The sequence below is a fragment of the Felis catus genome, chromosome A3, assembly GCF_018350175.1.
Source record: "Felis catus isolate Fca126 chromosome A3, F.catus_Fca126_mat1.0, whole genome shotgun sequence".
Lineage (NCBI taxonomy): Eukaryota > Metazoa > Chordata > Mammalia > Carnivora > Felidae > Felis > Felis catus.
In genome coordinates, this window is record NC_058370.1 from 131,813,026 (window position 1) to 131,840,606 (window position 27,581).

The 27,581-nt window shown below is 52.8% G+C and overlaps 1 protein-coding gene across 15 annotated transcripts in view; it reads right to left on the minus strand.

Moving 5' to 3' along the window:
• The window catches only part of GREB1 (growth regulating estrogen receptor binding 1), a 145,225-nt gene that overhangs the window by 56,032 nt on the left and 61,612 nt on the right, over positions 1-27,581 (minus strand). For 12 of the 15 annotated variants that reach the window (XM_023252098.2, XM_023252095.2, XM_045054940.1 and 9 more), the window contains exons 2-6: positions 20,766-20,946; positions 14,502-14,621; positions 11,636-11,812; positions 3,293-3,475; positions 1,763-1,906 (exon numbers count right to left, since the gene is read on the minus strand). In XM_023252098.2, coding sequence (XP_023107866.1) covers positions 1,763-1,906; positions 3,293-3,475; positions 11,636-11,812; positions 14,502-14,621; positions 20,766-20,922 — 781 coding nt within the window. In that variant the 5' untranslated portion in view covers positions 20,923-20,946. Of the gene's footprint in view, positions 1-1,762; positions 1,907-3,292; positions 3,476-11,635; positions 11,813-14,501; positions 14,622-20,765; positions 20,947-21,828; positions 22,002-27,581 lie in introns of all 15 variants that reach the window. The other 3 variants (XM_023252096.2, XM_045054937.1, XM_045054936.1) reach the window with 2 other exon arrangements.

Genomic DNA, 27,581 nt, shown 5'->3' on the forward strand with positions numbered 1-27,581 from the left:
GGTCTTGTGAGGCTCGCTGCTTACGTGCTCACATCAGCCAGCGTGGTCTGGAAGGCCCTCCAGAGTCGGGGGCAGCACAAAACCTTTCTTGTGGGTGAGGTGGCATGGTGAGGGGCTTAGGGGCATAGTTCTGAAGCCCACCGCCCTGGGTCTGAATCCCCTGCTCGGTTGCTGCCCGGGGCCGAGTGACCTTACTTAACCTTCTGAACCCCTTATGCTTCAGTTTTCTCAGCTACAAAAGGGGACAATAACAGAGCCACTGGGAGAAAGCCAGGATTTCAAAGAAGTGTGCCGAACGGTGCCTGGCAGGTAGTGAGCGCTGAGTATTTGCTATTGGCACCATACTTAACTCTTGCAATCACCCTGCAAGTTAGAAAAGATCTGCTCCAGCTTTACAGGCGAGGAAACAGAGATGCGAAGAGTTGAAATCAGTTGCCCCGAATCGCCCAGCCAGAGGCTATCAGTGCTGGAAACTTACACCCAGCTATTCCGATGGCAAAGGCCAAGGGCTCCCCAGCCGCCATGGTAGCAGAGGTTCCTGGGGGCCCGGGCGCGGTGAGGACAAGAGCAGACGGCATGCAGAGAGGGAGGCCCGGGGCCTCGGTGGGAGGGCACAGTTCCCAACCCTGGCGTGGCCTCTTCGTGGGAGCCAGGGCACCGACTCCCCTCGCTAGGCCCCTCTACAGACCTCGTGGGCCGGAGAACGAAAACAGCCAAGCCTCCCAAGCCCTTGAGAAGGCTGCTGGAGTCAACGGCGACCATGCTCAAAGGTCCGTTCAGGATGGCAAAAGGCCAAGCACACGACCCAGAAATCCCTGCTTGTCAAATCTTGACTTCACCTCCAACTGCCCGGGAGACCCCAGGCACGCAGCTCAGCCTCGGGTTCCCCAGAAGTACCGCGGGGAAACCCAAGCCTGCTTGCAGGGAGGCTGTTAGGACTCAAGGAGGCACATGCCCAGACTTGTGGGATCCTGAGCACACGGTAGATGGCGCATGCTCATCTCACCTGCCCCTTGCAGGCTCCCCACTGCAAACTGGGGGGGGGGGTGCTGCGGGACCCCAATTCACCACACCACCGATAAGGGGATCATATTACGTAGCAGACAGCAACAGAGGACATCTTTCCAAGTTAAAAACACAACATGCGGGGGCACCTGGGTGGCTCAGTCAGTGAAGCGTCCGACTTAGACTCAGGTCATGACCTCACAGTTTGTGAGTTCAAGACCCGCATCGGGCCCTGTGCCGTCAGCGTGGAGCCTGCGTGGGATCCTCTGTCCCCCTCTCTCTGCTCCTCTCCTGCTCCTTCTCAAAAATAAATTTAAAAAAAAATTTTTTTTAAAACACAACACAGCATTCTGTGCCAGAAACTACCACAAATTCAAGATAAAATGCTAAGGCTTTGTAGGCAAAGATGATGTACAAAGCACGCTTCTTATTTATCTTGAAAAACGTTTGGCTGCAGGGGCACCTGGGTGGCTCAGTCGGTTACTCATCCAGCTCTTGATCTCGGCTCAGGTCGTGATCTCACAGTTCATGAGATCGAGCCCCCCCTCCGGCTCTGCGCTGACAGCACGGAGCCTGCTTGGGATTCTCTCTCTCTCTCTCTCTCTCTCTCTCTCTCTCTCTCTGCCCCCCCCCCCCAACCACCACACTCTCAAAAATAAACACACTTTACAAAAAGAAACAAGAAGATCGCTTGGGCTGCACCCTCAAGCTGCCAGGCTTGTGGGTTTAGCTCCTTTGTGCTTCTTGGTCGCCTCACCTGCCTGCTGGGCTCCCAGGGGGACGCTCGGGCTGGCTCCGGGAACGGGCTCGCTGGAGAAGGCAGCCAGAGGCCCGGAGCTCTCCGCTGGCGGGAAGAGTGAGCTGGAACAGGCACTGGCGGAGGTCGGCCGGCTTCTGAACTCTAAGGGGGCAAGACGCGTGCATGAAAACCAACCCCCGCCCCCGCAACCCCGGTCACGCGAGGCCTTCCTAGACCGGAGGCTGTCCCCCAAGAGAGTCAGACACCTAGATAACCAAAACGGTGCCAATGCCATGCCAGCCTTGCCTCAGCGTAGCTGGGGGAGGCGGGGGTGCGATAACCCCCACGGCTCCGTGCCAAGGGCAGGGGGATCCGTCCAAGGGGCAGCTCTGATTATCAGGAGGGGGAGCAACCCTGAGCGTTTGGGACAAAGAGAAAAACAGAGGACACGAATGAGTCACCCCATCGCTGCCCTTCAAGCCCAAGGAAAGAACAGATTATTACTCAGAGGCAGAGAAAGAGCTGAGAGCCCCCTGTCCTGAAAGCCACCCTCTGCTGGAAAGATTCCCTCCCAGGAGTTGCATCTAGCCTGTGAGGTGCTTGGTCACAGCACGTGATCAAAGACTCTTCCTGGGTCCCACAGCAGAAGCACCACTTTGTACTACTAATTCTTGGTACCAGCTCAAGAAATGTTTACTGAGTCAAGTAAGAAAAGGAGTAGGGGTGGGGGAGGAAGGCCCAGAGCCAGCCCTTCCTGAAGTCCCTTCCTTCTATTCACAGAGGCTGGCCAGGAGAGGCCAGGTGACCAGAGATGAACCAACCCAGACCAGGTTCTCGTGGAGACCCCTCCTAGGACATGTCCCTGCACAGCTGGCTGAGTGGGGGCCTCTCAGGGACCATCCAAGGCTGGGCCTCTGAAAATCCACTGCCCCCCACCCTCTTCTCTCCATAGTTGACTTAGCCATGGGTGATCCGGGAGACAGGAGGGAGAAGGGAAGCCCAGTGACTTCTACGACGCTGGCCTTCACAGGGTTCGGGGCGGAGAGAGGACGGGTATCATCCGAGCCATTATTTCTCTAAATCAGAGTTTCTCAACCTCGGCACCGCTGATTATTTAGGCTTGATCGTTCTTTGTGGGTTGGGGTACAGGGCAGGGGGGGCGGGGGGCCAGAAAGGGCTATCCTGTGTGCTGCTGGATGTTTAGTAGCATCTCTGGCCTCCATCCACCAGATGGCAGTAGCGCTCTCCAGTCACGATGGGGTACAGAATCACCCCGGGTTGAGAACCTCTGTCCCAAACTCTTGCCACAAGAAGACACAGGATGGTGTAGCCCCCTGCAAACTTTTAAATGTCCCACACAATTAGGCTGGCACTACAAATGTTTACCCATACTGCAAAGCAGCGCTTTGATTTCACGGGGCTGACCTTCTGCCTGCAATTGTGCCCATGGAGCCTGGGCGCTCCTCGAAGTCCGGCTGACAGGCACCTGGGCCCTCTTGGAGGGCCCTCGTTCACCCACCCAACCCTGCTCAAAGCCGAACTGCTCACCTGAGCCTTTCCAACAGATGAGAGGTCCTTTGGTTAGAGTCCCTTGTGCATTGCGGACCAGGTAATACTTCAAGTGTTTCTGCTTCTTGGGCTGAGTGGTCAACTTGAGATTTATGTGATTAGAGAATTCTGTGAAGTAGCAGAAGCCTTTCTTTCCACAGCCAACGCAATTCCCAGAGAAACCTGGGGGAGGGAAACCACCACGAAGGTCTCCAACTTACCTCCAACATACTCGTCAAATAACGCAGACTTTGTGGGAATTCTACATACTCCCATCCTGTGCCACGAACCCGAAAATTCCACGGGGCAAGGGTCCCTGGCACCTTATGTTGCTCCAAGGGTCGAGATGACCTTGACTTGAACAGAAGGAGGCCCAAGAAGACTTAGTCATGGAGGAGGCCCTGAAGCTTGGAAGACTGAACTTGCCCGGGGGGGGGGGGGGGGGGCAGATTTTAAAGCCTATACACACAGCAAACATTACAAGATGAGACTATCGCATTCAACCGTCTACACTGATCAAGTGCCTGCAGGAAGTGGTACACGCCCATCTCCTTCAGTGCTGACCGGTCACAGAATCTCAAAGCCGTCAGACCACTGACGACCTCCCAGGAGCCCCAAACTCCATCCTGATCCCATGAGTCGCTGCAAGAAACAAAGAGAACTCCACGGGGGGGGGGGGGGGGGGGGCTGGAAGGGTTTGGCCACCAGCGGAACGGAGACCCGCTGCCCCAGTGTGGCTGTCACAACGTTGGCATCCTGCGGCCGAGGCCGGAATGGGCCTTTCTGGGGACGGACGGAGGTTCCCACCAGCTGTGAGGCTCCAGAAGGGTCGCCCAATGACAAAACGACCTCTTAGGAACCATTAAAATCCAGCGAATAGGGATAAAGAGACCTTTGCAAGCTATAAAGTCCATTCAAACCGCACTCAGTGCAACCGCGGGTTAACATGGGACAAATGTGACGATTGGCCTAGCTGCTCTGGTCTACACCCACCATCTCAGGAAGACCTTCCTGGGGACCTTGCTTCGCCCACTGGGGCGTCTGGTTTCTGTGGTACAAGGTCCTTTGGCAGGAAAGACCCTAAAGCGGAGACTGATCTGTTTCATCATATTCTCTGGCCGACAAGTTTCCAAAGGTCACTTTGACTTAGCCCATGAGGGCCACGTGGCTCGGTGTGTGAGCCCTGCTTTCAAACAGGGTATTCCTGAGGCCTCTGGCTAATGTTCAAAGCAACGTGTTCGTGAAGGTTCAAAACATCTCCACAGAGAAATAAGGCACCTACAGTACAGACACTCACTGGATTTTCTGATCTATTTTAAGCACATTTAATCCTCCTTAAAAGGCCTTAGAAATAGGGACAGATCTCTTGGTCTAGCCACAGGACAGGGACAGGTTCAGTTTAAACTTCCAGAATCCTGTTCTCTCTGCACCAGAGCAAACAAAGTATCGAAGAGATGCCAGGCACTGGGCTATTTCCTTGTTCTTAAAGGGACAGGAAAGGAACTAACACGCACAGAGAGCCAGCGAGATGCTGGCCCTTTTACCGTCCTCCAGACAAGGTCACTCAGCTTAACTGACACAACACCCGGCCCCTTGGGACACGAATCCTTCTTTGGGGAGGGCTGAGGACCGGAGAGGTCACGGAATATTCCCCAGTGGAGGTAGACGGTGTGGCACTCCAGCCCAGCAGGCGAATGGGGTGGAGACTCACAAGCGTGGCATTCAAGGCCACCCCAAATGCTACCCAACCCCCATAGCTCCAGCCTTCGCCCCGGTTCCTCGCTCTGCTGTGCCGAATCCCCGAGCGGACCCGCCCGCCCACTCCCACCGCCCTCATGGCTCCAGGCTCACACTCTTCCTCCCTTGAGTCCCACCTGCGTGTTGCATGTGTCCCTGCCACTCAATGCCCAACTCAAACGTCCACTTCTTCGGGGCTTCCCTTGACCCAAAAGGCTGAAGCTCCCTGTCCTCCCCTACAGCTCTTCATATTGAACAGAGAACCACCGTAACCTCTTTTTCAGTGTTTAGTCATTGAAATTCACATCTTTTTCCCCCATAGCTATTCCCTCGCTCTAAAGGACCAGCGTCATGGGGTGACTGCACGTAGGGGTGGGTTGTGTCTGTACATGTTAAGTGTCTGTGCACAGACCAGCGTCCAGCACATCATAGACGGTAGATATCAGAAGGGAAGGAGAGGCGAAACAGGCTGACTATCAACGTGAACATATCAGGATTTCTGCACCTCCTCTGAAATAACAATCTAATGTTTTTATTTCCTCCTTTGTCTCCAACCTGGATCTCTGAAGACAAACGCAGCTCAGCTGCCATTTAAGAATACTGGATGGAACTAGAGGGGATTATGCTCAGCGAAATTAGAGAAACGCAAAGATCATATGACTTCACCCATATGTGCAATGTAAGATACAAAACGGATGGAAAAAGATTCTAAAAACAAGGAGGGGGACTCTTGAAAACACAAAGAACAAACTGAGGGTGGCCGCACAAGGTGTGGGAGGGGGGGATGGGCTGAATGGGCAAGGGGCATTAAGGGAGGAGTGCTGGGTACACATCGGGGATGAATCACTGGAACCTACTCCTGAAATCACTATTGCACGATATGCTAACTAACTTGGACGTAAAAGATAAATAAGTAAATAATGAAATGGGGGAAAAAAACAAAAAAAACAAAAAACAAAAACAAAAAAACAAGGCCCTGAGAAACCTTCCAAGCTCTCTGGAAGGGATTCTGACCCCAAGTGTTGAAAAGATGGATGTGGGGCGCCTGGGTGGCTCAGTCGGTTAAGCGTCCGACTTCAGCTCAGGTCACGATCTCGCGGTCCGTGGGTTCGAGCCCCGCGTCGGGCTCTGGGCTGATGGCTCGGAGCCTGGAGCCTGCTTCCGATTCTGTGTCTCCCTCTCTCTCTGCCCCTCCCCCATTCATGCTCTGTCTCTCTCTGTCTCAGAAATAAATAAAGGTTAAAAAAAAAAATTTAGAAAAGATGGATGAACGAGAAACAGAACTACAAGACCAAGGTGTGCGGAAACCACCCTGCCGGGGCCCTGCTGCCATCCAGAGACAGCTACATGGACCACAGGCCTTTGATCCGTGACAAATGTGGGCGGTGGGACCACTGCGCCCTTTCAGATGGAGGGATGGGACCACAGGCCATCGGGAAGGCCTTCTCGCGGTTCCGAGGGTGGAAGGCCTGGGTCTGCCTGGTAAGTATTTGGGGAGCCAGCTGCAAGCTGCAACAAATACGGACTGCTCTTCTAAGAGGTGACTCGGGACCACAGGACGGCTGACCAACTGGTCCCAGGAGACAGGGGAAATGGTTTAAGCCACCCCTAGCTGAACATGTGAGGCAATTCTAATTTTCCCAGAAGTCGTCTCAACGGCAGTAAAAAAATTTCACAAGGAAGAATAAAATGAGCCGTTCTCTTTGGAAATCTGCCTCAGGACCAGGGAGATAATCAGGACCAGGACCAGGATGATACTCTCTTTAATTTTTTTCTTTTTTATGTTTATTTATTTTTGAAGGAGAGAGGGACAGAGTGTGAGATGGGGCGGGGGGGAGGGGGGCAGAGAGAGAAGGAGACACAGAATCCGAAGCAGGCTCCAGGCTCCGAGCCGTCAGCACAGAGCCTGACGCGGGGCTCGAACCCACAGACTACAAGATCATGACCTGAGCCGAAGTCAGACGCTCAACCGACTGAGCCACCCAGGAGCCCCAGGATGATACTCTTCTTTAGAAGACAGGCCTAGAAAGCCTGTCCTGAATCCTCAAACTCTCCGGCATAAATATCCAGAGTGCAGAGAAACGGTTCCTTCGAGGATACCACCCCCCAGGAACTATTCCAGAAAAACCAGTCTTTCTTGACCACCCGGGGGCGGCACTATCGAGTTCCCCCTCAGGCCCAGCCAAGCCACGTTTGGCACCCCGGGTGGTGTCGCACACGCACACCCCGAACTGGTGCCCACACGTGCTCCCCCTTCCGTGGAAAGACCTCCTGGCGAGGCAGGGCTTAAATTGGACGCTGAAGCCGAGGTCAGACCTGAGAGGGGCTCCGTGCTCCTCTTAAGGACGGAGTCATCACAGGCAGGCCCTGCCCTCCTGTTCCCTGAAAGCGAACGGCGACGATAAAAGGAGCATCGTCCTTGGGTATTGCAGCAAGTGCAGCAGAAAAACCAAAGCCGAGCCTTATGTCCACGCTTGGGAAATACAAGCTGTGAAAACCATTTCAAATGCCCCGCCTGGATGGCGCACGGAGAAGAAAACGGGCAAAGTGCAATGGAGGTTCACTCGGGGGTGATGGGCAACTTCCTCCTTTTCCACTTTGTATTTGACTGCTGTTGTTTCGGCCACGATCCTCGTTGTGGAGGTAAGTAGAGCCTAACGGCCAACGAGGAAAAAAACACGTCCGTGGCCCCCAGCCTCGGTACTCTGGCCACGTTCCGACTAAAGGACGCAAGGGATCTACTTTCTCCTTGCGTCTCTGAAGGTGGGCCTCTGGAGGACTCCAAAGCGCACCTCCCTTTGCAATTCTCCCGCGTGTGCCCGGGAAGGGGGACACAGGCCAGAGTGTACCAGGCAGCAGCCAGAGGCACGGGGAAAGCCTTAAGAGCCGCGTCAGGCTTCAGATGAGACGGAAACGGGATGGGGGTGATGGGCACAAGAAGATGGGACCAACCTCAAGGCTGGCTGGTGGTGCATTCTTGCCACATAACCAACAAGACCCCCGGAATCCTGCAAGAGGCTCACGGCCACTTCCCCTGCCCCTAATTGTCCCTTTGGAAGAAGGGGGCAGAAATCGGTTATTCACGTGACCTCTAAGAGATCGTTCTAACACTGCAAGTTAACAACACGGCAATCGGGGGCGGCTCAGTCGGTTAGGCGGCCAACTTCGGCTCAGGTCATGATCTCGCTGTGAGTTCGAGCCCCGTGCCAGGCTCTGTGCTGACAGCTCGGAGCCTGGAACCTGCTTCGGATTCTGTGTCTCTCTCTCTCGCGCTCTTTCTCAAAGATAAATAAACATAAACAAACAAACAAACAAACACAGAAATCACCTTCTTTGGACATGTCCAAAAATAAAAACTGTAAGGGACAACTAGGAAGGAGGGACCTATGCATGAAGACAGAATTAGCAACAGGTCAGCCAAATGCTTTGGGACAATCTTGGTTGGATGTTGATTCAAACAAAACATCCATCAAGGGGTGCCTGGGTGGCGCAGTCGGTTAAGCGTCCGACTTCAGCCAGGTCACGCTCTCGCGGTCCGGGAGTTTGAGCCCCGCGTCGGGCTCTGGGCTGATGGCTCAGAGCCTGGAGCCTGTTTCCGATTCTGTCTCCCTCTCTCTCTGCCCCTCCCCCGTTCATGCTCTGTCTCTCTCTGTCCCAAAAATAAATAAACGTTGAAAAAAAAAAATTAAAAAATAAATAAATAAATAAATAAATAAATAAATAAATAAATAAAACATCCATCAAAACAAAACCAAAACTGTAAGACAAAATTTGAACACACTGGCTATTGGGTAATATTATGGCATTACTGTTAAATTTTGTAGATACGATGATGGTATAGGAACTCTAACAAAGAGCCCTTATTGTTGAGAGATACACACGGAAACGTTTACAGGTGAAACGACACGTCTGGGTTTGCTTCCCCAACAATCCAGAAGTTCGAGAAGGAGTCGTGGGTGAAACAAGACTGGCCATGTGTTAGTAATTGTTAAAGACACAAGAGCGGCGCCTGGGTGGCGCAGTCGGTTAAGCGTCCGACTTCAGCCAGGTCACGATCTCGCGGTCCGGGAGTTCGAGCCCCGCGTCGGGCTCTGGGCTGACGGCTCGGAGCCTGGAGCCTGTTTCCGATTCTGTGTCTCCCTCTCTCTCTGCCCCTCCCCCGTTCATGCTCTCTCTCTGTCCCAAAAATAAATAAAAACGTTGAAAAAAAAAATTAAAAAAAAAAAAAAAAGACACAAGACAGACGCATTATACTGTTATTTGAAAAATGATTTCCCAGGAATGGCAGCCTTGCCCAGGCGGGGCCCAAGCAGCCCCCACTCCCAGCCTCCGCTCCTTCATTTCAGCACACCGTGTTCCTTCACGCACACGGTTCCCCCTCTTCCTGAGGGCACCCGTTCCCCGGAGTAGGAGGGCCAGGGCCAGAGGCCCTGGGCTCAAATTCAGGACCTGCCATTTACCGGCCGGGTGACGACCCTGAGCAAGTCAGTTAACCTCTCTGTGCCTTTGCGACCTCATACACAAATGCTAGATAATAACGTACCCACCGGTACACTGATAACCTATTTAGAACAGTTTCTAGAACACGATAAGCGCTTGGTAAAGTGGCTGCCATTAGCGTGTAGGTGCTATTGTTCTCCGACTTGCAAAATGCCACTGGTTTTTCAGGGCCCAGCTCACACACCACACCCTGGGACACTGTTCCCGTCACTGGGCTCCGTGTGCCCTTCTGTACCCCCTCGGCACTTTAACCCTCAGCTCTCACGTGCCGCCCAGAGATGTGTTAGCAAGTCCCCGTCTGGCCGAGCTTTCCCACCAGCTGGCAAGCTCCCAGCGAAGGACCAGGTTGGACTTGACTCTGGGGCCCTGGGCTGAACCGAAGGTCCACCTTCGACACGGGGTACACATTCCACAAATGCTGCGTGAACATAGGACTCATTTACACCCCGATAGAAAAGGACATTCTAGCTGGAGGTCGTCTCCTGCCTCAGTGATCAGCCAATCGAGAGGAATTCCTGTCGTCAAAAAATGGAAACACACATCTAGATTTTCATCTTTCAGCTTCTCAGACAAAATCCCTCTGTTGATCCCAAGTCACTGAAACAAGATTCCTTTCGTTACAAATTGGGGGGGGGGGGCGGCTATAAATTAGGAGCTAAAGCCATTGCTTCCCCCAAGATACTCCACAGCTTCCGTTTTATAGGTCACTAAAAAGCGCGGAGCCCAGGCCCCCGGAGGGCTGTAGGCCCACCTTGTCCCGCACAGCCATCAGGGTTAATTGCAGGAAACCTACACAGTGTTAAGTGTGCAAGCTGAGAGCATAAAGTTATTTTAAAAGAAGAAAGCGTCGGTTATTACCGACCGGCCCTCGTAACCCACCTCCGATGGCTTTTTGGCGAGCAATTAACAAGGCCCCCACTTCCTCTGCACTCGCCACCTGAGGAGCCAAAGCTGTTAGGGGCTGGCGGTGAATGAACTCAAAGATTCTTGTCCCCACGCTTCAAGACACAGGACCTCCTTGATTTACTGCCCTCGCAATTCCTTTACAGTCACTAAGTGGTGGAATTCAGCCCAAGCCGCGGCTGCCGCCACATCAAACGCTGGCCAAGTCACTGGCACAGTCTTACTGGCACGTTTCATCCTGAGTGGCCTCGACGAGCAAATTAAATCCGAGACGGAAGGACTCCGTGAGCTCCTTTGGTAGAGTGAATTTCCCGGGATTACTCTTGTTCTCGAGAACTAGTTATAATAAGCCCCTCCTGCCTAGAGAGACGGAGTTGGCCAGAACCTTCTCTCTCTCTCTCTGTCTCTCTCCGGTCACCATCCCAGAGCTGTGTCTGTCTGTCCAGCCCACATTCACCTGCCTTGATTCAGCATCTACCCACAGTCATTGTCTCCTCGTGGCAGGAACTATTCGTCTTCTGCGGGTCAATCCTTGCTCTCCCCTCTTCCCCTCCTCCCCTCTCGGGTCCTTTGCATAGTGCCTCAGTCCTAAAATGTGCTCAGTAAATACCCACTGGCGTGCATTTACCTACTCAGCTTTTGGGGGGGGGGGTGTATCGAGCATGAAATTTAAGTGTTCTACAGCGCGAAGACTCTTCCTGATGCTACGTCTGGACCAGATCATTACCAGCCCTTCTGCCTGCCTGATTCTCCTCCACGGGAGACACCGGACCAGGTGAAGGGGCCAGGGCACGTGCAGGAATCGCTCCCCACTTTCTGGAGAAGGCTATGAATGTTCCGCAAGCAGGGACGCACACTCAGCCCTGTTCTCCCACCGCCTCAGGTCTGATGCCCTCTGAAAGCATCGAGCACAAGGCCCGTATCCTATTCTTGACACAGGCAGGCGCTTAGAAAAGGCTTGATGAACATACGCACAAGACAGTACTAAATGATGGGCTTTCTATAGGAGGTCAGCCACATCTCAGGATAAATCTCATTTACGTTCCACTTCACACGGAAAGAGCCTACTGAAAAACAAACGGGGCGGTAGGACGCACTGATCAAGAGCCCCCAAAGGCGGCCTGTCCCCCACCCCCCATGGCCTGTCTTGTCCCTGTCCCCCATGCGGATGGAGCCACAGGGAAGGGCAAAGAAAGGACTTACCAAGAAGAGCGTTGTGCCCATTGTCATCCGGCAAGAACCTTTTGTCCACGGCACACACCAGGAGATGGTCTGGCAGGCTGGGGGACTTGGCCCCCACGAGGAGAAAGCCTGCAGGGACGTCTATGGGCTCACTGGAAATGGAGACGAGACGCAGGTCCTTCCCCGCCTGGCAGAACCCTGGGAGGAACGGACGAGACTCACACACGCTGCCCAGGGGCCTCCCCAGACCCGGGCTCCGCGTGGGCAAAGGGAGGACAGCGTTCCAGGTCTTGTCGGGAACAAAGCTCACCTCTGGATGTGGCTGACTTTCAAACTAGTTCTAAGAGGTAAGATTAGGACCCTACTGACTGAGGCCACTCACCACACGCTAATTATTTTTATGACGATGGTGTCACCATATGATACACGTTGACGTACAGATGAAACTCACCAGGAAAAAGTGTAGGCACGTGATGGTCAATTAGAATGTACACGAGATAAATCCATAAGAGACTGTGAGCAATTTGATATTCTTTACGCCCGGTGTTCCTTACTCGTATGAGGAAAAGACAAATGTCACAAATAGGGAGCAAGAGCCTGGTAACACTGGCCATCTCTGGGGACGGGACACAAGGACACTGACCATCAAGGAGGCTTTCACTCCGTACCCTTTTGGACATTCTGTATCTTAGAGCTTTTAAGTAGATTTCCCATTCAAAAAATAAGTGTCCAGGGGCACCTGGGTGGCTCAGTCAGTTAAGCGTCCGACTCTCGATTTCAGCTCAGGTCATGATTTCACGGTTCACGAGTTTGAGCCCTGCATCAGGCTCTACACTGACAGTGCGGAGCCTGCTTGGGATTCTCTCTCTTTCTCCCCCTGCCCACACTTGCTCTCTCAAAATAAATTCCTAAAAACTTTTTTAAAAAATTTACGAAATACATGTCCCGAGGCATCTGGAAATAGAGAGAAACACCTGAGACTTATTTGGACAGGCCCTTCGCAAGGTCTCTGGGCACATCCAGCCCCATCCTGTGTCCGTTCCATCCTTAGTTACCGACGGAGGCGGTGACAGCTAACATGGCCTGATGGTCCCAAGGCTCCCCCTGCAAAACCCTACAGTACCGTCAATGGACTCCTCCCGCACGCACCTGCTTCGCCATCGACAACACCGTGCCCCCGGCGGGAGGGCCACAAAGGGGCCCCGAGGGGTGGGGAGGCCAGAAGGCACAGAGCCAGTGCCCACAGTGGGCCAGGCCCTGGGCCGGGATAAGCTCTGCAAAGCTGTCACTTGATCACCTGTGGGGAAGTGTTCCAGCTGCCAGTCTGAAGACACGGAAATCGAGGCCCCGAAGAGGTTACGTGATTTGCTGAGAGCCGCAGAGGAGGGCCAGGGTGGAGGCAGGTCCGACCCAGCTCGGGGTGGCTCCCCTCCATCGTCTTAGGGAAGCAGGCCTTCCACCTACGCGGCCTGGGCCCAGCCTTCTGAAGAGCTAAAGGAGGGGTGCCTGGGGGGGCTCAGTCGGTTGAGCGTCTGACTTCGGCTCAGGTCATAATCTCACGGTCTGTGAGTTCGAGCCCTGCGTCGGGCTCCATGCTGACGGCTCGGAGCCTGCAGCCTGCTTCAGATCCTGTGTCTCCCTCTCTCTCTGCCCCTCCCCCATGCTCTCTCTCCCTCTCAAAAGTGAATAAACAATAAAAAAAATATTTTTTAAATGAAGAACTGGAGGAAGACGGGCTATGGGCACCATTACTGCGTTTACTTGGAAATTCTTTGAAAATCACCGTGATGACCACTGGAGAGCTCGCTGTTTTCTTTCTTCGGTGGACACGAGAAGGCCCCCTCATGAAGGGCCACTGTGCCGGTGTCCCTCACCCCAGAGCAGCAGCCCCAGTGAGGGCTGCCTGCCTCCCCCGCCGCCATCCTGCACAAGGTCACGTCCAGCCCCACACACGGGGCCTCTACACCCCACATGATCCCCGCACCGAGCCCTGCCCAGCCACACCTCAGACTCCTACCTAAACTGCCGGCGGCTCCCCACGCGGGCTCCCCGCTCCCCATTCTGAGCCTCTGCCCATGCCGTTCTTCTATCTGGAATGTCCCAGCTTCCCCCAACCCTCTCACAGACTCCCGCCAATCCTCCAAACCCCAGACGATGGGCCACCTCCTCCGGGAAGCCTTCCCTAAACTCTCGACCTGTGTCAGCAACCTTTCGTGGGCTCCCAGGCACCCCTGGTCGCCCACCCCACCCTGCTAGCACTTCCCACGTCGTGGACGAAGGGTCTGCTTACCTAACTACCTCCAATACCCGAGAGTATCTTTTATCTCCAAACTTCCAGAGTTGGGAGGGGCAATAATTAATTCACTCCCTAAACCATCCGCCTGGTGTGGTGACAGATGAACATTCGCCACTCAGACAGGCTGTTGGGCTAGAGAGTGGGAGAGCCAGGGGTTTGCTCCGAGTGTCTCCGCATGCAGAGCGCGAGCTCTTACGACCAGATGAAGCATCTGGCTTCCCTGTGCCTCGGTCCCTCAACAGCGCGACGGGAGCGAGTCACCGACCCTACGGGGTTCCTGAGAGACCACAGGTCTGTCTTTTTCAACCGTAAAGTGCGATAAAGGAGAAAGATCGTTCCCGCGTATTGGTCTGAGCTAAACGTGCAGCGCCAGCCGACCCGAATTGAGAGGCACGTTCTAGTTTTCAAACAGCCAACGTAACAAAATGAACTGTTGGACCCAAACCCGTTGGTGAAGTTGAGGCTGTCCAGGGAGCGCTGAGGGGTGAGAGCCTGACGGCCACGGTGAGGTGCAGCCAACGCTGCTGGGTGGGGGAGGGTACGCCTGCTGTCACCTGCCAGGGGCCAGGGTCACGCACTCTGCGGGCTCACCGTCTGTGGTGCAGCAGCCTTCGGGCGGAGGGTGCATCTGGTAGGGATTCGGGGGACCGCTGGGCTCCAGCGCCCCTTCCCCCTCTTCTTCCTCGTCCTCATTGTCCCCTCGGCCTCCACCTGGAAGGGGCAAAGGGGAGCGAGGCGTCAGGCAGAAGCAGCTAGTCCGCAAGTCTCGGCCACCGAACAGCCAGCCCGTCCCGACAGACACACCCCAAGGTCGGGCGTCATCCCCCGTCTTTGCTGGAGGGGCCAGCTGAGGTCAGGGGACTCTCCCCAGGTCACAGACTCAGGCTCCAAGCCTGGCCTCGCGACCTCGAATCCGGGTTCCCCTCTCTCCCCATCCACCAGAGCTGCGCTTGTCTGCACACGCACAGGGGTCAACACGCGGTAACTGGTGGAGAAGAACGGTGCACGAAGCCTGGTCCCTGGTAGGCACTCCAAAAATATTTCTGTGGGAGGTACCACAGATTAAGATCTAGACCATTTTGCAGGTGGGCACACTGAGGCCTAGCGAGGCCCAGTGATCGGCCTGCCGCTCTTCAGAGACCCGCTAAGCAGCAGAGCTGGCCTGTTCCCAGCTGCGTCTGCTGCCCGCGCCGATGTTCTAGCGACTGACTGCACCGGTTAGTTAAGAACAGAAAACGTGGCATGAATCGCCTCTACAGAATATGAACGGTACCTTTTTATTCATCCCCAAGGGAAAAGGGGACGCAGAGGCATTTCTGAAAACACGCACCCAAATTTGTCACATACACACAAGGCACCATTCCAGAACAGGGCCAGGCAGGTTATGACTTCAGGAAAGTTTCTTTTTTTGTTGTTGTTGTCTTCTTTTTTTTATTTTTTTTTAATTTTTTTTTAATGTTTTATTTATTTTTGAGACAGGGAGAGACAGAGCATGAACAGGGGAGGGTCAGAGAGAGGGAGACACAGGAATCTGAAACAGGCTCCAGGCTCCGAGCTGTCAGCACAGAGCCCGATGCGGGGCTCGAACTCACGGACCACGAGATCGTGACCTGAGCCGAAGTCGGCCGCTTAACCGACTGAGCCACCCAGGCGTCCCAGTTGTTTTTTTTTTTTTTCCAAGTGAAATAGCATTTTAGGAGTCACGGAAAACACGAAACTGGCCAGGAGAGCCAGGAATGGGCCACAGGAATCTCACCGTGGGCACTCTACCTGGGCAATGGAACAGCTTATTGTCATTCCCCAGACTCTCAGCTCCTAGATTGTGGGGACCTTGCCCTTCTCCGTCTAGATACTCCGGGCACCCCGTAAAATGCTCATGCAGAGAAGCACCCAGAAAACACCTGTCCAGCCGATGCGAGCACGCCGTCTTTACCCAGCTCGACTAGAGAAGGGGGGATCATGTTCGTGAATTTCCAAGGCTACGCAAGAATAGTCCTGACTTTTTTAACAGAAATTTGGGGTTAAAAATCCCTCTCAACTTGTCCACGTTTAAATGTCATTTAACAAACAGCATGAACATGTCTTCGTGGGACAGGGTCACTCCCAGCATTCTTAAATAGGCCGGGCTGGGAGACCATTGTTTCTTCTTTTTTATTTCTCTGTCTCCTGTTTTCTCCATTTCTCCAACCTCCTCTTCCTTGGCTCTCACACCCTGCGTCCACCCGGTGGTTCTAGTTTAATGACGAAGTCATGTGCCGTGGAGAGAGGCAGAGCTGGGAACTGCGGATCCAAGTTCTACTACTTGGGCTTCCCATGGTCTGTGTGGCCACAGGAAAGTGACTTAACCTCTCTGTGCATTAGATCCTGCAACTTTTCGGGGCGCCTGGGTGGCTCAGTCGGTTAAGCGTCCGACTTCGGCTCAGGTCACGATCTCACAGTCCGTGAGTTCGAGCCCCACGTCAGGCTCTGGGCTGATGGCTCGGAGCCTGGAGCCTGTTTCCGATTCTGTGTCTCCCTCTCTCTCTGCCCCTCCCCCGTTCATGCTCTGTCTCTCTCTGTCTCAAAAATAAATAAATGTTGGGGCGCCTGGGTGGCGCAGTCGGTTAAGCGTCCGACTTCAGCCAGGTCACGATCTCGCGGTCCGCGAGTTCGAGCCCCGCGTCGGGCTCTGGGCTGATGGCTCGGAGCCTGGAGCCTGTTTCCGATTCTGTGTCTGTCTCCCTCTCTCTCTGCCCCTCCCCCGTTCATGCTCTGTCTCTCTCTGTCCCCCAAAAAATAAATAAACGTTGAAAAAAAAATTTTTTTAAATAAATAAATAAATAAATAAATAAATAAATAAATGTTAAAAAAATAAAATAAAAAAAAAAGATCCTGCAACTTTTCTATTTTTTTCTAATATTTATTTTTGAAAGAAAGAGAGAGAAAGCGAGAGCGAGCAGGGGAGGAGCAGAGTGAGAGGGGCAGTGTGGCACCCGACACAGGGCTCGAACCCATGAACCTTGAGATGATGACCTGAGCTGAAATCGAGGGCCTGATGCTCAACCACCTGAGCCACCCAGAAGCCCCCAGATCCCGCATCTTTAAAAGGAGGTGTTTACATAAGGGCACTTTGAGCTGTTGTAGTCTATGCAGGGGGGAAACGCAGCCCTCGGAGTTGCACAGAATATTGCTGATGTGATTGAATCAGCACAGGGTACTGGGAACATATCTTCATGGTGGCCACCATTTTAAAAGGCGCCCGTGGGACAAGAGGCGGAAGAAAGTGAACACCGTAAGCCAGCCTGGGCCCGTGACCTTGGGTAGGTCAGAGCAGGAAGTGAAGATTCCTGGGGTCTCTGTCTTTCTGGGCCTGGAGTACACAGAGGCGGCAGGAAGACTGTAAAAAGATTACCCAGGAAGAGCACAAGGGGGGTGGGGATAAACTCCGGAGCCTCCTTCAGATGCTTCCTTCCTGCCATTAAATGCAGGTCTGGAGTGGCTTTAGCAGGAGGGACAGAGTCCCGCCCAGACCACAGGCGCCCGCAACGCAGCACAGGACCCCGTGGGGGCTGGGACTGTCCTGTAACCACCAGAGGAGAGGGAGTCACAGAAGGCTCTCCTGCACAATCACATCTGCTCTTTGAGCCAGTACCCCCCCCCCCGGGAAGGGGCGGGGGGGGGGGGCTCCTGGAGGGGACGGCCAAGACACCAACCAAGTGAGTGAAAGGGGGCAAGAAAGTCGGAGCCACTGGAGCGCTCGGGCACCCAGGAATGTCTGTGTGCACATTATTCTGCTAAGCCAAAAAGAACAGGAATTCAGACTCTCAGAAAGAATGAAAGAAGGGCATCTTAAGCCTCCGAGAGTCAAAGAAAGAGCTCAAAATCCAGCAGATAAGAAAGCTGCCCTCAAGGGTCAAAGGTCTATAGCAGACATCCCAGGGCCTTTGATGGGATCAGTCGGGCAGCAGCGAGGGCGAGGAAGCTTGTAGCCGGGAGCAGACCAGACCAGACCAGACTGCTGGCCAAGGTCTCCCGGCAGGAGGAGGGAGGGAGGAGGGCATTCACACGGCCTCAGACAGACAAAACCAACAGGATGGGGACCTTAGGACCTTCACGCTGGAAACCCTGGAATCCAGAAATGCGACTGCACCACCTTCACTCTGCAGAGCATGGGGGTTGTTATTCACTGTAACGTTCCCACCTCATTGCATCTTTCTGTGGCAAGAAGCTGTAGGACATTTTGAGTGGGTGGGATCCCAAGAATTACCTGCGTCTTGTTTAACTAATTAATACTTACCTCAAAATGCTGGTATCTGTTCTGTTTGCTCTCTCTCTAAAAACAGCAAACAACACGTAATAAAAGGGTTTTCCCCTGGGAGGAAGTGGTAAGACCTCTAACGCCGGGGAACAAAGTCACAAAGGCCCCTGCTGCATCACCTTCACAAATACAGAAAACGTTAACAGATCGAGGGCTGTTTAGTATACCGGCACCCTGGTCATAAAAACCATCTTTAATGTAATTGTCTGAGGAAGGACAGTAATAAGAGACCCAGGGGGAGAGACAGACACACAGACTATAAAACAAGGTGTCGCCAGCACAGGCCGTCTACGCCAGGTTTTATGATGCAGAAACCAGGGGCAGAGCTGTGTGCTCAGTTTATTGTGACACCCAGCAAACTCAAAAGAGTGTCCTCCCCTTCTCACCAGTTCCCCCTCCCCCTACCCCCCCCCCCCCCCACTCCCAGGCCCCTGCACCTTGGGAGGATTTCTCTATTCTGTTTGCGGGACAAACAGGGAAAGCTGGAGGGTCTGCTCTGGTTTGCATTCAACATTTGGGCTGAACAAGCAAGCCCACTACAGCCGGCCCCCAGCCCTCAACACAGGAGGCCGGGAGGAGCATAAGGCTCAAAGCTGTCTCTGCAAAGTGTCCCATGCCCAGTGCCCTATCAGCAGGGGAGGACATCCTAAGAAGTCAGAATGTCCGAGATGCAGCCTCCCAGGTAGTCCGTGGAGATCTGGGGCATAAGGAGAAGCTGCCTGGGGAACCTCCGGTCTCTCCCCAGGTGAGCATCTCCACCCCCCCTCCCCGTCTACTTAACCCCCTATCTGCCCCCTCTTCATCAAAGAGCTGCCAGAGTTAAGGGTTCAACTGTGAGACTCGGGCTCTCCTTCAACACTGCAGGCAACCCCAGCCTCTCCTTCAACACTGCAGGCAACCCCAGCCTCTCCTTCAACACTGCAGGCAACCCCAGCGCCCATCTTCCCAAACCGTGGGATTCAATCACGTTAGACGGTGGAGGTGAACGCGCTTTGCAGATTTCAGGATGCCAGGCAAACTAAGTTGTCGGGACCATCGTCAATTTATCATTAGCAACGCAGCCTTTCGATACGGAAGGCCGTTAAGGATGACCGTTGAACGTGTGTATGCCTCACGGAAGTCTTTGAGCCGGCCAAAAACGCAGCCGGCACCCTCCAGTGAGTTCTCATCCCCCCACCATGTTGCAGCCACGCCTCCCCTCCAGGAGGACATGCACGCGCAGACAATCGGCCCTTTCCCTAGTTGGTGCTTTTGAGCCCAGCCCAGTTTCTCCCAGACCCTCTCTCAGGTCCTTACTGTTGCTATTTGCAAGGTTAATGTTGTAAGATGTTTCAAAGATTGACCCAGGGAGCGCCTCCCTGCGAGAATAACTATCAGGCACTACACAAGCCACTCTGTGCCTCATTTTCCCCTCAGGTGCAGCCCTCCTGGTCAGCCATCCCCACACCCTGTCAACACACACACACACACACACACGCACACGCATGCACACACACACACACTGATGCCGACCCACACACGTCGTGATCACCCCAATCCAGGGGACCTGGCAGGCTGCGTGCTTTCTTAATTGACTCATTTTTGTTGTAAACAACAGTCCTTTTCCCCTTCGGTATCTAAGTTGAGTCTTCAAGCAGAAGGCATAAACTGACCAAAAGGACTTCCGTAAGAGTAAGGGTCTCACCCTATGAATTGCCGTGGGGTTGCTTCTGCCATGAAAATACATGGCTATTAAAGATACAAATCAAAGGGGCGCCTGGGTGGCTCAGTCGGTTGAGCGTCCGACTTCAGCCAGGTCACGACCTCGCGGTCCGTGAGTTCGAGCCCCATGTCGGGCTCTGGGCTGATGGCTCGGAGCCTGGAGCCTATTTCCGATTCTGTGTCTCCCTCTCTCTGACCCTCCCCCGTTCATGCTCTGTCTCTCTCTGTCTCAAAAATAAATAAACGTTAAAAAAAAATTTAAAAAAAAAAAGATACAAATCAAAGATTGAGAAACAGAACCATTTTATTCTCCGGATAAATAAGTAAACCCTAAAGTTGTCCCCATGCCTGAGTATGATTTATGCATTTATTTCTGGCACACGTTCCATTCATCAGGGTGTGTTTTCCTGGCTTTTCAGAAGTTTCTAGAGGGCTCTGGCATCTGCCATCACAAAAACTACCCAGACTAGTTTGCAAAGATACCGCCGGCCGTGAGTCCCGAGGCAGAGAGAAAAAAAAGACCACTGAGGGCCAAAGCATGTTAAAATTTCTCACTTACCAAGTGACTTTCTGATGAGAGCCTAAGTAACAACCACTCCAGGATACCCCTCCCCGGCCTTCTTCCTCCCTCCCGTTAGCCAGTGAATAATTTGATTCCTTGTAACTTTCCGGCTGAAACTTTATCATTGTTTGGTTGGTTGGTTTGTTTTCAGCCAAGTTCAAGTGTATGCGCAACTTTTTCTAATAGTTCTTTTCCGCCAGACTCAACATTTTGCACACAGGGGAGGAAAGCGTTTCCAGCTCTGTTGCAACAGGAGCTGCACACAACACAGGACAGACGCGAGGGCATCTCCTACCTTCTAGCGTGGAGAGCTGCTGTTCGGCTTCTAGATACAACTGGGAGAAGACGGGCCTCGGCACCAGGCTGTTGGACCGCAGCGAAGCCTCGATGGAGTTGTGCAAGACCTCTTCGAACCGCGTCGTCTTCAGCTGGCCGGCGTACGAGTTTCCCATCTTTAGAGAGGACGACGGAGGCTGCTGTTTAAAAGGGCATCTCAGTGTCAGTTAAAGAGGCTGACCCTGTGCACGAAGCCCAAAGGCAGAGGTCGACCGCTTGAAGGGGCCGTGGATCCCCCGCTCAGCAAAGAGGAGAGGGCGGCTCTCAGCCGCAGCTACGGCCGGGCGTTTACAGGAAGTTAGATAAGCAAAAGCTTTCTCTAATTTAGCACTCAGATAGCAGAGTCTGACACCTCTTAGGATATTTTACTAGAAATTGGCTCTTCGTCATCCCTGGCTTCCCAGAGCCCCGGCTTTTCCCTGAGAGGTGATCCTGCCCCCCCCCCACCCCCGCCAAGAGAGCTCAGACAAACGATGGTTTATTTTCCTCGACTTCCAGAACAGCCCTGCACCACTTAACGCACGGGACGGCAGCTGGCAATTCCGTGACCCGTGGCAACTAGTCTCCAGATCTGAGGATTCCAAGACCTCCCCTCACCTTCTCGGAGGGCGGGCTAGCAGCTCTCCCAACATTGCCCTTTTTTGCTAAAAGGCCAATTGTTAACATTCTCCCTTTAAAGTGTTTTTGTAGTTTATCAATACTTCCATTGCCCAAGTCGTGCAGACTTAAATCTGGGAAACCTGGAAATTCCAGAAGAGGGTGGAAAAACCATAGGAAAATCACTGCTTTTCCCATTCCCCAAGATGACCACCGTGATTTTTTTTTTTTTTTTTTGGCAGCCTAAGATAGTATTCACATGCCATGCCATTCACCCACTTAAAGTGTACATCTAGTCGGTGTGCTGCAAACGTCGCACGATCAACTGTAGAACATTTTCATCGCCCCCAAAAGAAACCTCATACCCTTTAGCTGTCACTCCTCAATCCCCACCCCTCCCCCTCCCCCCCCAGCCACTAATTTACTTTCCGACTTTGCAGATTTGCTGACTGTGCAAGTTTCGCAACAATGGAACCCTCTGGTCTACATCTTTGGGGACCGGCTTCTTCCAGTTAGCGCAATGCTCTCAAGGTTCTCGCGTGTTCGACACCTCGTTCCCACTGTGCTAGGATGACGTACTCTTTCCGGACTTCATTTTCTTCACGAGCGGGGGGTAAGAGGGGAGATGGCATTGACATATTCAATGACGACATTTTTGATTCTGCATTTTTCCCTTGACATAAGCATTTTATTCAATGCTCTTAGAAATGCTCTGAAAATAAAGGTCACGGCTACCTCATATTCCGTTCCGTGAAGGTGCGGACATTTGCTCAGACACCTCTCTCGGATCGTACGTGGTAAGCCTCTGTGTTTATTTCGTGCTTCCCAAGACCAGCATTTAAATTTATATTCTTTCCTCATGCTGCCATTCATTTTCTATGGCATTAAATTTAGGTTTCTGTTTCCTCTTGGCTTAATCTGTTGTACTGTTTCCATACTGCTTAAAATGATCACTTTGTTACTGTCTTTATTTTCCACCTCCTTTAATAATGAAACCATTTCGGGCTACATATTTTCCTCTGGACACGTCTTTTGCTATGGCTTCGTAGGGCTTGGTATAAAGTGTTCTCCTTTTAGACACCTCGCAATCTCCCTTTCGATTCCCTCCTTGATCAGATAATTATCTAGGAATGTATGTTTAATTTCTAAATAGCCACGATTGGGGGTGGTCAGCCATATACTATTTGTAATTTTTATTGGGTTGTAATCATGACTGTGGCCTTTAGAAACTCTGCTTTCAAAATGTCACAGGTTTCTTTTTTTTTAATGTTTGTTGATTTTTGAGACAGAGAGAGACAGAGCATGAGTGGGGGAGGGGCAGAGAGAGCGGGAGACACAGAATCGGAAGCAGGCTCCAGGCTCTGAGCCATCAGCCCAGAGCCCGACGCGGGGCTCGAACCCACAGACTGGGAGATCATGACCTGAGCCGAAGTCAGACGCCTCAACCAACTGAGCCCCCCAGGTGCCCCTACAGGTTTCTTTTTAATGGATACCCGATGGATTTTTACAAATAGCCTATGACTATGAGAAGAGAGATGTATAAACTCTCTAAGGGAGAAAAGGAGATAGATTACCCGGTTCTTCTCTATCCTTATGTATTTCTTATCTACTACGCTGTTGATTTTCAAAGTAGCGTCTGACTTAAAAAACAGCCCCCAAAATAGCGTCAACATGACCACAGGACAGTAGCTCCTGCTTCATCACAGGGATGCAACCCTAGTTGTGAGACCAGCCTCACAAGCCAGGCACGACCGCACACATCAATCACTCTGACTCAGGACATGTGTAAGAAATGCTCCCTTGTTTGGGCGGCGAAGTCATCTCAAGATGGGGCCGCTGGTGCCCCTCTGAGGGCTCTGGTTTCCCTCCTGAGGACAAAATGGGCCAAACACTCACACTGATTTTCTGCCTCTCTTGCAAGGAAGGTCCAGCCTTTCCTCTTCCAACTAAAAGTACATAAAAACCATTAAACGCTTCCTGCTTCTAGCAATAATCCCTAACCACAGGGCCCCCTGGTCAGCCCCTGCTTCCAGCCTGGGGCAATGAGGCATCGGAAGGACTGCGTCAGGACTTAGCCCCCGACACAGAGAAGGCACTCCAGAGAGAGAAAGAGGTCAGCTGCCAGAGCCCCGGAAGAGCCCACTCGTCTGGGTCGGAAGGGGCTCCAGGGTCCTCGTGTCTGCCTTCTTCCTTGACCCGACGCACACCTCGATACACAAAGGAGGGGTTACTGGCCACATTCGGGGACGCTTGCGTTAGTTTCGAATCGGGGTGGTCTGTTTGAAGCTGCTGCCCGTCGGGGCGCCTGGGTGGCGCAGTCGGTTAAGCGTCCGACTCCAGCCAGGTCACGATCTCGCGGTCCGGGAGTTCGAGCCCCGCGTCGGGCTCTGGGCTGATGGCTCGGAGCCTGGAGCCTGTTTCCGATTCTGTGTCTCCCTCTCTCTCTGCCCCTCCCTCATTCATGCTCTCTCTCTCTCTCTGTCTCAAAAATAAATAAACGTTGAAAAAAAAAAATTTTTAAGCTGCTGCCCGTGAATAACATCACAAATGCCCGTTTCTATAGATCTTTGTCTGAAGAGCTTAAGGCACACAGAAAGCAGATTTGAGCCCATCCCTTTCTACATGGCGTCTCTACAGAACCATGCTCGATGATCCAAAGAACACGATGGAGGCGTCCAGACCCCACCAGCCTCCCAAGGCCCCTTTCTGCTCACCTGACAGGGGACAGGCGCTCGGAGCCCAGAGGATTCCACCGGCTATCACAGATCAATGCCTCACGTGGACGGAGCCACGAGGAGGAGGGGAAAGGAATACTCACTGTCCTGCTACTGAGTACGAGGCACGTTCGGTGGCCAGGGGAGGGATAGCATGAAGCCCCTTCTAAATAAAGATGGCAAATCCAAGTCTTGGAGGGGATACTCACCTGAAGGAACTCTTGTTCAAAGAAAAGAAGAGAATTGGGGTGGGGTGGGGGAGAAGGAGCAGGCAGGGACACGGAGGAGGGAGGGGGAGAAACACAAATGAGCCAGGAACAGCGGCACAGAAAAGGTTTCACAGTCAGAAAACTGGAAACTTACCGCCCTACGCACACATGGAAGCTTTAATGTCTAGAAGCAAATGGAGAGGAAATGTACCCCGCGCCCTGTGGGATGATGCATTTGAAATCCTAGGAAGGAAACGCCAGCAAATGAGGATGGAGAAGGAGCCCGGAGAATCGAAGGAAAATCGTGTGGCCCTGTCGTCAGTAGCCGGGGGAGCACCGTTGGACGGGGTGGGAACTCCCCAGGGCAAAGCTCCAGCTCACAGACAAAACCACCTGCCAGGTGAGAGGCTTTGGGAGGGGAGGACACAGCAGGCTGAGGTGGGGACACAGCTGGAGCTCTCTGGCCTGTTAGAAGTGTTAGAATCCGGCCCCCTCGTGGGGGGACTGGAGAGCCCCAGTTTGGCTCAGGGTCAAACACAAAAGCTGAGATCTCCCGCCACCCCAGGCGACAGGGTAAAGGGCCCCGGGGCTGCGGCCTCTCCCTGCTCCCTCCCCGTGCAGGTCTCTGCCAGCCTCCTGCTACAGCTACCCCGGGCCACAAGCTGCAGGGATTTCTTCCACACCCTGGACACACCACCCTCCACTGCCTGCATTCCAAGGCCTGGCCCGCTTCCTCCCGATGCGGGTGCACGACGCTCCTCAAACCCCAGGCCCTGAACCGCGGCCTTTGCCATAACGCACAGGAGCCTGGCTGCGGCAGAATGGGCAGCGCATGCGTGACCCCGAGCAAAGTGTTTGACTCACTGGGCCTCGGTGTTCTCATCTGTAAGATGGGCACTCTGAAGCACTGACCGGCCGGTCATTTTGGAGAGTAAGAGAGGCAGAATACGTGGACAGTGCCTAGCACAGCACCTGGCAGGCAGTGCGCGAGCATTCATTTCTGGCTAAATCTGAATATTCACCCGGGAAGAATTGCAGATCGGAAATGACAAGTGACAAAGAACGCGTGAGGCGTCAGGAGGGAATCAGTGAGAACTTGGCCCCAGGGGCCAGTACTCAAAAAGGAAGAGGAGGGTATTTTGGTGGGACGGATTTGGCAAGATGTTTAAGACAGGGACAAGAGGGTACGTGGAAAGGAAAGCCCCATGAAGACAGACAGGCTCTCGGAAAAGGAGTTGATCTTCCAAGTAGTAAATGGGACAAGAGGGTACATGGAAAGGAAAGCCCCATGAAGACAGACAGGCTCTCGGAAAAGGAGTTGATCTTCCAAGTAGTAAATGGCTCACAAGACGGCACCGTGCGAGAGGAAAATCAAAACTGAGGGTGAAAATCGGACATCGTTTTCGTAGATAAGTCCCTGAAACCTCAGAGCTAGGGATTTATGGTGACGAACGTGGCGTTTTAGGCCGGCCAATCAGACAGAGAGATGTTTGGATAAAACGGGAGGCCTTGCGCATCTGCTTGTTTTTTAAGACTAACGCACAAAAAGTTGAAAACTCTGTACCCCAGGAACGCCGCTGGATGGCTGGTGGGCCCTATTTCACCGAGTCAGCCTCAAACAGAGTCAGTTCTACGTCAGTTCCAGTCCCAGAACTAGTCCTGCACGTCCACTGGCTCATCAGACCCCAGGAGCACCTACGAACTTGACCAGATGAATGAAGCAGACTGATCTCCAGTGAGTCTGGAGTCACCAAGGCGGGCTATCTGGGCACGTTCTCAATGGCTGAGACGCCCATCCCAAGCCATTCTCCTCCCCTGGCACCTGTAAACCAAGCAGTGTCGTTGAGAGCATCCGGTTAGAGCAGCAAGCTCTAGTTTGGGTTGAAGTTCAGTGAGAACAAGCACGGGGCGGAGCCATCAAGGAAGATCAAGGGTGATCACAGGCGAAGACAGAGACAGAGGCGGCTTCGGCGAAAGGGCACAGATAGAATACACACATCATCCCTACTTCCTCCCAAACTTCACTAGGAGTAGGCGAGGAATCCAGAAACATACCCCCCCCCCCCACACACACACGCAGAGCAAGGAGAGCCAGTGACAGCAGACAAAATGTGCCGCCACGCAGTTTAGAAGATGCAAAGCGGAAGTGGAGACAGACTTTGAAACAAAGGAAGAACTAAGGCATCCTCTGGGAAGCACACCAATTCAAACCACAGCAGAAGCCAGAAGAGGCTTAGGAATTGGAGGCAACGCAGCGAGAAGTGGGGCTGAAGACCTGGCTGGGGGAGGGGGCCGGGGGGAGGAGAATCCCTCCCCACTCTCCTCCCCCCTCCCCTCCCTCAGCAGCCTCTTCCCTGTCTCCACCAGACCCTGGAGGTTTACTCAAGAAAAAAAAAAATCACAGAGATTCTCCAGGATACAGCTGACAACTGGTGTGCGGGACTGAAAAGAGGAACGGGTTCAGTCTACGGTGCCCTCCCCTCTCATTCCTTTTCCCGATTTGGTTCCCCCAAAATGCTGACACTCGGGCTTAAGGATGGACAGACACTGCAAACTGGGGGTACCCCCGATGCCACAGATCCACATCCAATCATGTCCCACAAGGGAACACCCCCCTCCACCCCAGCTACCTCCTGTGTATGGCAACTTTCACACAAGCTCCTGTACCTGATCCTTAACTACGAGCAGACATCCAAAGACCATGAGCATCACAGAGGCTTTTGAGAAACTCCTTCAACATAAAAGGTCAAGACCAGAAGAAACGCACAAATAAAAGACAGCACACAAAAAATGCAAAGGATAACACCCACCACAAATTCCTATCCTCGGAGGAACACTGTATCCACAAAACAAGAACAGAATGCTGTACTGGTCAACAAGGAATGTGTCAGGGCAGGGAGTATATGGGAACACTTAGTACTTTCCTCTCAATTTTGCTGAGAACCTAAAACTGCTCTAAAGAAATGCAATCTTTAGAAAAGAAAATGTAAGAATGCAGAAACCCAAAATGAACTCTTATAAACCATTTAAATGGTAATAGAAACTTAAACTTTACTGGGAGGGCTACAAGACAGAATTGAAGATAAAGACACAAAGATAAGAAAATTAGAGAATAAATCCATGGTCTAATAGGAGTTCCAGGAAAAGAGAACAAGGAAAAAGGAGGGAATAACATTCCCAAAGAAATAATCTAAAAAAAAAAAATTCCCAGAAGCAAAGAATTTAAGTTTCTGGATTTAAAAATCCCAAGGGCTC